General features: G+C 35.5%; 1 protein-coding gene and 1 non-coding gene across 5 annotated transcripts in view; one reads left to right on the top strand and one right to left on the bottom strand.

Moving 5' to 3' along the window:
• Positions 1 to 10,783, bottom strand: part of LOC123536288 (uncharacterized) — a 76,991-nt gene extending 66,208 nt beyond the window's left edge. The window contains exons 1-2 of one of the 4 annotated variants that reach the window (XM_053527592.1): positions 10,702 to 10,783; positions 1,230 to 1,329 (exon numbers count right to left, since the gene is read on the bottom strand). Coding sequence is in view for 2 of the 4 variants with exons in the window: in XM_045319332.2 (XP_045175267.2) it covers positions 1,230 to 1,329; positions 2,611 to 2,649 (139 nt within the window). In the remaining 2 variants the exon portion in view is untranslated. Of the gene's footprint in view, positions 1 to 1,229; positions 1,330 to 2,610; positions 2,754 to 10,701 lie in introns of those variants that run through there. The other 3 variants (XM_053527593.1, XM_053527595.1, XM_045319332.2) reach the window with 3 other exon arrangements.
• An 83-nt stretch (positions 10,784 to 10,866) lies between these two features.
• On the top strand, positions 10,867 to 10,938 carry Trnaq-uug (transfer RNA glutamine (anticodon UUG)). The gene has a single exon. It is a non-coding gene; the product is annotated as a tRNA-Gln (tRNA).

Raw genomic sequence — 10,938 nt, forward strand, 5'->3', positions numbered from 1 at the left:
CAATTTTCATGAAGATCTTGTGAAATATATGGCCTCTAGAGAGGTCACAAGGTTTTTCTATTTTTAGACCTACTGACCTATTTTTTGGCCGCATGTGACCCAGTTTCGAACTTGACCTAGAATTTACCATGATGAACATTCTGACCCGTTTTCATAAAGATCCCATGAAAACTGTGACCTCTAGAGATGTCACAAGGAAAAGTTTACGCACGCACGCACGGACGCACAGACGACGGATGCTGCGCGATCACAAAAGCTCACCTTGTCACTTCGTGACAGGTGAGCTAAAAAAAGTCAGCCGAGACCTTGGCCTTAACTCTGTATACCTTAAACATTGGTTCTGCACCTCAAATGGCCACTCCATCTAAGTTTTATAAAATTATATATTCTTAAAGGGAGTAAAAAAATTATGGTCCTATTTTGTTAGTTACACTGACAGACAGACACACAGATGTTTGAACAACATTTCTATATCCCCACTTCCACTTTACAACAGGGGAAAACAAAATGTTTTCAAGACTAACAGTTTCAATGAGAATGTCTGAATATCTGAATACAGAAAGGGAGATAATTTTGGAGATAATTTTATCAAATTGATATCCAGAGTTATGAAACTTAATTAATACAACTGGAATTATGATGGCAAATACAACTGTAAAGTTTCTCTGACGCATGACATATAATTACTGAGATACTAACTCGCTGACAGTAACTGTTGCAAACAGAATTTTGTAGCCATATATGAAAAGAAAGATAATTTCATTAAAACTATATAAAGAATAATAGAACCTACTTAAAATTCATTTGGTTTTGCCATGGGAAAGGCCGTGATGATGTGTGAAGTGTAAGGTAGTTCCTGAAAAACTACAATGTAACTTTCTGATTATTGCAAACTGAATTTAGCTATGTACAAAAGGGGCAATACTTCCATCAAATGAAAGCAAGAGTTATGAAGCCTAGGTCATTCACAGTAAGAAATGTGCGAAACTTTGTTTCAGTGAGTTGTGGTGCATTCTAACAGAGATATAAGCTTGCTGAGAATCGTTAACACTGTACGCAAACAAAGCCGGTGCCTCAGGTAAAGCAATCACTTCCTTGTCTTTTAGCCTGATCTAAGCCACAGCAAGCAAAAAAGACCTGAAAGTACTTTAATGGCCATGCAAGCTAAATTACCAGAACAAACGGGAACAGGAGACGCTATTACCATGAAAGTTTTATTTCAAACTTACCAGGAAGAGAAACAGTAAATCTAACAGTGGATGACAATTTCTCTCGACCCTTCATGTACGTCTTCCATAACATGTCAGTGTTATGGCCATCATATATCTCCTGAAATAATACACAATTGTATTTAAATTACATGTATAACATGCCATTAAATAAGATTTTAGCTTTATTATAAAGGAATGCTTTTTAGAGATGATACATGCAGCTTAGTATTATCCTGAGGGAATATTATAACAATAACTTGACAACTTGATCTTAAAGCTACTTGCCCACAGTTTGGGTGAATTTTTTCAACATGTTCCTTTCCATCAAGGCTGTCACAGCATAGAATGTGAAAGTGAGTGAAACTAAGTAACAGATATTGGTGAAAAAGCAAGTGGAACGTTTATTTTCTCCATTATTTCGAAAGAACTACAACAGTTAACTCCCTTCTGCACAATATTTTTCTTTGGTAATTTAATAGAATATCTTGCAAACTTCATGTCAATCATATTGTACCAATGGTCACTTTCATAGCACCCACATTTAATCCATTTTCTAGCAAGAAAATATTTATAAATTCACTAAAAATATCTGAACCAGTTGCTTTAAGATCAATTATAATGAATCTGTCATTTCAACATTTAAATTTATGTTCTGTCCAAATTTCATATTTATATAAGAAGCAAATATTACTAAACAAGAAATAAACATGTTTGTGTGTATAACAATTATTTATGCTCGGTCAAATGACAAAATAACTTATATAATAATGAAAAAGCATTTTCGTGGCAGATTATACCATTTCTTTAACAAAAAGCTGTGAATTTGGAAATATATGCTTTATACTACAATATAGCCTACACTGAAAGTGTAGTTTAGAATTATCAAAACTGAAACCAAAAAGGCAAACAACTTTGATAAACAAGAAGCTGTGTTCAATAAACGCTTGATGCAATCAAAGTCCAAAACGAGGTCAAGTTCAAGGTCAAGGTCAAACTGAGGTCAGGTGATGTCTGAAGATGAGGAATGGTCACAGGTTACATCTGCATTAGTATCAAGTCATTCTAGTAAGGGGTATTGATGCTAGACGAAACGGTCCCATTTGGTTAACCTCGTATGGACGGACGAACGAACGAACAGACAGGACAATCACTATATGCCTCCTGCATCAGTAGATGCCGGGGGCATAAAAACACTTTTTGATGGAAGCAATTCAAGTTTATTGCCTGATGTCCCAGAGTATCAAGGGAGGTAAATGAAATTAGACTTGGTGGCATAAACAACACCCTAGGACAACAAACACCCTCTGTCAACATGTATTGTACTATTCGAAATGAGATAACATTTTCTAGCAAGAAAATTAGAAACTGGTTAAGAATTTATCAAAAATAACCCACATACCATGTCTTTTTCTGTCTTATCTGCATCTGTCTCGGACATTATTAAAAATCACAGTATTATTCTATCAAAAATTTTATTAATTCGACACAAAGTCCACATAAATTATTTTCATGTGAAGTGCACGCATACAGTCTATGCACAGTCATCCACTGAAAAAAACTGCATTTATAATCAGTGTACACTATCTAAATGGACTCAGACTAAAATAAATGCATGTACATTATTTTGTATGACTCACTGATAATTTGTAAATTCGTATCAATGTTGATATAAAATAAAGCTGCAGCTGATAAAAAGAGTCCATTCCAAATAAACAGAGTACTATTATGTCATGTTATATATTTCCCCATTCAACATTTAAAACTTAAATACTATGAATTCATTAATATTTGTGGGGGATTAATTTTCATGGATTTCATAGGTTGTGTCCATCCATGTAGGCATAGTAAATAGAGATCGATATAATTGCACCTTTACTAATCCTACCAGGTGTTCTGTATTACAAAAGTGGATCTATTGTGACATTTTGATACAAGCAAAACTGTATTATCTGCACTATTATTTACCTACTGGTACTTCGTTTTATTATTGGCTTGTTAAAAGTTAATTTTTTACCATATGTAAGTTGACAGAATCATAGGAACCATGTCTTGAGGGGTAAATCAAACACAAATGAATGAATCCTTAATGATTTTGTTGTGCAAAAAAGTATGATATTGTGTCTTAAACAGTTTTCATTTTCCACTCAATTGTGTAATTGCAAGGGAAGTAAACTAATAGATCTCTACTTATAAGTACTAGCCCAAGGCAAGAGTTGTCATTCTTTTGTGGATCACAACTTTAAATTAAAAATTAAAACTTCTGTTATTGATATTAACAAAAGTATCATAAACTTCACATTTGTGAAATCATTTTTGGTTATTTCAAGGACTTGGAAATTAATTTCTAGACTTTATTTAATGTAATTCTATCATTGAAAATTTTAGGGCCTATCTCTAATCCATGAAATTAAAAACCCAACAATTCAAACTTTAAAGTTCAAAACAGACGCAAATTTCTACTACTATAAATTAGTATAATGTTTGAAATCCATATTAAATTTAAGCTCCCCCACCTACCCCACATGAAATAGCAATTCTGGCCAAAATAACAAATTATAAAATGCTAACAAAATTAAATGATTTTACAGTATACAGTATAGTTGTATGGCAGTATTAATTTTATCAAAGTTTTCAATGCTAAAGATAAAATACTTACAGATAAATAGCTTGTACTTAACTATCATAGGAAATTTTTAGTGTTGCCATGACATAGTATTTCACTATAGATCTCAATCTGACTAAAGTACTTGATCTTCTAAACGAAGATCTGAGAACGACCCATTCACATTCGTCTTCTGTATATTTTGGATTTCCAGTATTGCTATTTTTATTTTATCCAATCAGACGACTTGTTCGAATGTCAAAGAGTAAGAAAAATGTGCAGACATTCTAAGGACATTCTAGGGCTCGAACCCGGGACCCCTCGCTTACAAAGCAAGTGGCCTACCAACTGAGCTAGCCGGCTATCTGATATATTACGACATAAGAATTGTAAATATCAAAAGTCAAGGCTTCAGGTAGATTTGCAAGATGTTGTAAGTTAGGCTCTGATTGGCTAGCGAAAGGGTCGTCAGAACGAGGCAATGAATAGGTCGTTCTCAGATCCTATGCGTAGCGTAATAGGATATGTACTTTAGTCAGATTGCTATAGATCTGTACATCCCTAAAACCATTACTGGTAGATCTATTTAACCTTAAGCCTTCTGGTGACAAGCGATTCTGGCTTTGCAACCAGTGCAGACCAAGATCAGCCTGCACATCCCTTCGAATAATAATTGTTATTGCCCAAACTGAATGATGGACCAGTTCATTTTTTAAACTTAAGGTATTAGGCCCATAATAGAGTACCTCCTTTTGAAGAGTATTCAGTTCCTACCATAATCCTACTTTGACTGCAATTTTTCAGGAGTGCGTAGGTTCAAGCCCCACTGGGACGAATTTTTTCTCCTTATTTTTATTTTTTTTTTCAAGTAAGTTTTGATGTCTTTCAATACTTGTTATTGATTTATTGTACAAAAGTGGAAAAAAATTCATTCGATTTCTTGCTGTTCAATGTGAATTTACCTCTGAAACTGAAGGGGTAGAGTTAGACATGATTAAAAATACTGAGTTACATGCGGTAAAAGTTCTCCATTTTGCTTTCATTCTTTAGAGTACATATTGTGGAAGAAATATAGGTAGGTTTTACTTCTGCCCCAAGGTTATTTTTGAATGAAGTGAGCAAAATTCAAAACAGACCCGCAGGATTTGCCCTTAACTTTTCAATGTTGGAGTTAGAATTCTGTCTCATTAAATCCGTTTACTTTAGGTACCCTGGAAAAAATGATACTGACAGTTTTATTTTAAATTTTATAATTGTTTACCAATAGTTTGATGTTTCTTTCATAAAAAATAATGGTATAATGAATTCTCTGCGAATGTTTTGGATAAAGGCTGCCACTTTGAAATTTGTCTCTACTTGAACTTGAGGAAATACCGTAAATTACACAGAATTTATAAAATATGGCACGGTAAAAGTCTTTAAAAATTTGCAACAAAGTGCAAAGTACGGTCAACTTTAAGAATATACAAAGCAAATGTCATTTTTTAAACATCACTGTTAGGGGCCTAATACCTTAATAGAAGGGCAAAAGTTAAAGCATCAACACCAACATGATTTGAATGAAAATTTACTTTACTATACAAATTATCTATGTTTTGGAAGGGGCCTCTGTGACCGAGCGGTTAAGGTCCCAGTGACTCTGAATCACCTGCCCCTCGCAGATGTGGGTTTGAGCCTCACTCAGGGCATTGAATTCTTCATGTGAGGAAGCCATCCAGCTGGCTTACGGAGGGTGAATGGATCTATTCAGGGGTCCACACATGATGAAATAATGCATAGAGAGGCACCTGGGGTCTTCCTCCATCAAAGCTAGAAAATCACCATATGACCTATAGTATAATTGTGTCAGTGCGACATTAATGTTTTGGTATTTTATGATTTTCAAGATAATACAAACAAGTAAAATGAAAGATGAGAACCGTAATGTCAACAAGAGCTGTCACAGGAGACAGCGCGCTCGACTATTTCGAAGCTGGATAGTGAAACTGGGCACATCTGAGGAAACTAGAGCTGTCACTGGAGGGTTTAATGACTCCAATTGTGGATGAAGATACTGCACAATAGCCTGAGTCTATGTCAAAAATATCAACTTAAAGTAATAAGAGAGGCAAAGATAAAATGTATCAAAACACTATATAAGTATATCCTAAGCAAAAAGGGGCATAATTCATTAAATATTGGTGCCAGAGTTATGCACCTTGCGTCATATGATGTGGGTGATGATGTTGCACAACTATTTTAAGTTTGAATCAAATCCATTCAGTAATAACAGAGACAGAGTGAAAGTGCATCAAAACTTTAACCTAAAATTGTAAGTAAAAAGGTGGAATAATTAATGAAAAATTGGTGCCAGAGTTATGCACCTTGCATCATATGGTGTGGGTGATGATCAAATCCATTCAGTAATAACAGAGACAGAGTGAAAGTGCATCAAAACTTTAACCTAAAATTCTAAGTAAAAAGGGGAAATAATTCACGAAAAATTGGTCCCAGAGTTATGCACCTTGTGTCATATGATAAGGGTAATGATGTTGAACAATTGTTTAAGTTTGAATCAGATCCATTCAGTAATAACAGAGATAGAGTGAAAGTGCATAAAACTTTAACCTGAAATTCTAAGTAAAAAGGGGAATAATTCATGAAAAATTGTGCCAGAGTTATGCATCTTGTGTCATATGATGTGGGTGATGATGCTGAACAACTATTTTAAGTTTGAATCAAATCCATTTAGTAATAACAGAGGTAGAGTGAAAGTGCACCAAAACTTTAATCTGAAATTCTTAGTAAAAAGGGGGAATAATTCATGAAGAAATGGTGCCAGAGTTATGCACCTTGTGTCATATGATGTGGGTGATGATGTTGAACAACTATTTTAAGTTTGAATCAAATCCATTCAGTAATAACAGAGATAGTGAAAGTGCATCAAAACTTTAACCTGAAAATCTAAGTGAAAAGGGGGGATAATTCATGAAATATTGGTGCCAGAGTTATGGCCCTTATGTGAGATGATGTGGATGATGATGAGGAATAAGTATTTCAAGTTTGAATCAAATCCATCAAGTAATTACAGAGATAAGTTGAAAAAAGAGAAAGTGTAAAAAAACTTTAACCAAGGTGGGGATGTGGAAAGACACTGACGCCGGGTCGAGTAGGATAGCTATCCTTATACTTCGTATAGTCAAGCTAAAAATGGCTTATTTTTAATACAAGAATTAAGATACATTACAAAATATCTAATAGTCAAGAAAATATTATTTTTAAACTAAACTCATAGGTAAACTAAATAGAATAACATAATAAATCAGATCCAAGAAAAAAGTATTTTCTAATGTACCAAAAATGACAGAATGTACCCATTTCGAAAATATAAAATACTGTGTAATACCAATAACTTATATTTTCGAAGTTTCAATTTAATGGTATGATATTTAATACTTATGCTAACATAATAGATCAAAACAGAATCCTACTTTAAGCTAAAAAAATCGCACATGTATGCAGGATTGTTCACTTCTTAAGGCAGTTCTGCATGTCTGATAAACCCGAAGTGATGGCGTAATGTCATTTATCCAGAAAATGTACAATAAAGCCTGGATTCAGCGTACGGAAATGACACTCATTTTTTGAAATAATGGCAACCCATGAGTAACTAGAAAATGCTTTTGTAAAAAAGCGCATGTCTCCCCCAATGCAAAGTCCTATAGGCAAGAAGTCAATAGGGGTCAGGAGCGAAAGTCAAAGAGACACTGATGGTTGGCTGCAATAGGGATCATCTACTTGGAATGTCCAGTCATCCCGCTAAATTTCAACACTCATGGCCTAGTGGTTCTCAAGTGACTGTTCAGGCTCCTGTGACCTTGACCTTTGATCAAGTGACCTCAAAATAAATAGGGGTCATCTACTCTGCATGTCCAATCATCCTATTAAGTTTCAACATTGTAGGTCAAGTGGTTTTCAAGTTATTTCCAAAAAATGATTTTACATAAACAGGCCACTGTGACCTTGACCTTTAATAGACTGACCCCAAAATCAATAGGGGTCATCTACTCTGCATGTTCAATCATCCTATGAAGTTTCAACATTCTGGGTCAAGTGGTTCTCAAGTTACTGATCAGAACTGGTTATAAATGTTCAGGCCCCTGTGACCTTGACCTTTAACGGAGTGACCCCAAAAACAATAAGGGTCATTCACTCTGCATGAACAATCATCCTATGAAGTTTCAACATTCTGGGTTGAGAGGTTCTCAAGTTATTGACTGGAAATGGTTTTCCATGTTCAGGCCCCTGTGGCCTTGACCTTTAACAGAGTGACCCTAAAATCGTTAGGGTTCATCTACTCTGCATGACCAATCATCCTACGAAGTTTCATCATTCTGGGTCAAGTGGTTCTCAAGTTACTGACCGGAAATGGTTTTCAATGTTCGGGCACCTGTGACCTTGACCTTTCACAGAGTGACCCCAAAATCGTTAGGGGTCATCTACTCTGCATGACCAATCATCCTATTAAGTTTCAACATTCTGGGTTAAGTGGTTCTCAAGTTACTGACCGGAAATGGTTTTCAATGTTCAGGCCCCTGTGACCTTGACCTTTAATGGAGTGATCCCATAATCAATAAGGGTCATCTACTCTTTATGACCAATCATCCTATCAAGTTTCAACATTCTGGGTCAGGTGGTTCTCTAGTTATTGATTGGAAATGGTTTTCAATGTTCAGGCCACTGTGACCTTGACCTTTGACGGAGTGACCCCAAAATCAATAGGGGTCATCTACTCTTCATGACCAATCATCCTATGAAGTTTCAACATTCTGGGTCAAGTGGTTCTCTAGTTATTGATCGGAAATGGTTTTCAATGTTCAGGCCCCTGTGACCTTGACCTTTGATGGAGTGACCCCAAAAACAATAGGGGTCGTTTACTCCAGCAGCCCTACAATCCTATGAAGTTTGAAGGTTCTAGGTCAAATGGTTCTCCAGTTATTGCTCGGAAATGAAGTGTGACGTACTGACGGACGGACGGAAGGACGGACGGACAGGGAAAAAACAATATGTCTCCTGGGGGAGACATAAATATATTACAATGTCACTGTTATTATCTTTCTAGGGTTAAAACATGATATCAAAACATCTGACATGTTAAATAATTCAAAATAATGTCTTAAAATTAGCTTAAAATGTGCAGTTCACTTTAACCATGGTCAAATATCTCAAAAATAAGCACACGCACCTATATATTTTATTTCACCACATTATAGACCATATGTTTATTTATGACTGTGTGAAGTTTCATTAAAAGCAACATTCTAGAGACTATTAGGGAAAATGTTATGAAAGATGTGATTTTTCCATTTTCCATGAAAAATTGCGTGAGGTCCAAATTTTTTTAATTAGCCTAGCAAAAAATCAAGCACACAACTGTATCTATTTTATTTGCTAAATTTTCTAAGTATATTTTGAAGTTTTGAAAAATCAGGATTTAAATAATTAAATTCTACATTACAGAACAATTTTCAATCTGAACGTGCAGAACTACCTTAAAGGCACTGGCCTCCAGATCATAAAACAACAACAAAAAAATTTAGATATCAGAAAAGTATTGCTATATTTCTTAAGAATTAAGGCTTTGAAACTTAGTTACTGACAGATTTTTATGTCATGATGTTATGGGAATGCATAAGAATTAGTTATTTTTACTACTTTATCTAGTGTTTGTAATGGAATAGTCATACCAAAGGTAAACTGCCTCAATCATAAAGCTTTATATTTTACGGCTATTAAGTACTAGTATTAGTACATATTTCATTTATTGCCTCGGCTGCCGAGGTTCAGTTCCCAACTATAGAACTGGATAAAAAGGCTTGATTCTCTATGTATCAGATCACAATAATGTATTCAGATTATCATCATCATCATGATTAAATTACATTTCAAATACTGAAGTGGATGTATTGGTCCAGAAGCCCAGGGCTAAGACATTTTTTCAAGGAGGTGAAGGGTGCAATTTCAATTCCTGGCTACTCCCATTGGGGTGTCCGGACGAGCAAGACACTTCATCAGTCTACCCAGCTGTCTGCTGTAAATGGGTACCAGCAAATAATTTGCTTGCGGCAAGGTGTATCATCACACTACAGCTTGAATATAGCTCCTAAGTCTGGTCTCCATACACACAAACCCAAACAGACAAAATAGAAGCGGTCCAGAGACAGGCACCTCCAGTGACACTGACATGCTACAATGTGTACAGTCTAAATGGCGCAGGCTAGATCTCTGACACATTTACTCCAAACTCTCTCTTATAAACACAAATCAGCTGGCTGCAATCCCCATGGAAGATTATCTCATCCCCCTACCGGACCCTAGCCACTACATGCTTAAAACAGTGCCACTCAAAAGAGCTTATGTTCATTGTTTCACAAAGTGATGGTAGGTCAAAGTGAACTTTTCCTTTACTTTTACCTTTTTTCACCTTTCATGTCTTTATTTTTGACTGTTGGATCAAAGAGCTATAAAAAATAAAGCAATCGCTCGCTGACTTTTTATACATGTTTATACTTCTTTGGTTGGATCAATGGACCAATTCGTTTCACTCAACCTGGGGCACGCCGGTCATTTGGGCAGCAAGAAAAAAATCTCTCCAGTTTATTGATAAACGAATGTTTCGGCGGGGGGCGACACCTCATGTACCCGGTCTGTGCCGGGCAGCCAAACGAACGCCTAGGCGTACCCCGCAAAAGTGAAACGAATTGGCCCAAAAAATTTAGGATATAAAAATCGTTTTTTCAGTCACCTGGTTTCTCTAAAACTGAATAATTTTCAGATTTTTAAAAAGCAGAGAAATAATTTGCAATGTTGAGAAACATAAATAAGACTTAAGTAATCCGTGATATTTACCCCAGTTAAGAAAGCAGATATATAAAAAGTCAAAAAAATCTCAGTCGATTCTCACATCACTAGAGGCTTGATACATTAAATATGCAAGCATTTCGTCTGACACTGATCTATTTAACACATACACTTATTTTATATACTAAATTGCCGACTAATATTATCACGAAAGGTTCTATGGTGTAATGGTTAGCACTCTGGACTTTGAATCCAGCGATCCGAGTTCAAATCTCGGTAGAACCT

The sequence above is a fragment of the Mercenaria mercenaria genome, chromosome 17, assembly GCF_021730395.1.
Source record: "Mercenaria mercenaria strain notata chromosome 17, MADL_Memer_1, whole genome shotgun sequence".
Classification (NCBI taxonomy): Eukaryota; Metazoa; Mollusca; class Bivalvia; order Venerida; family Veneridae; genus Mercenaria; species Mercenaria mercenaria.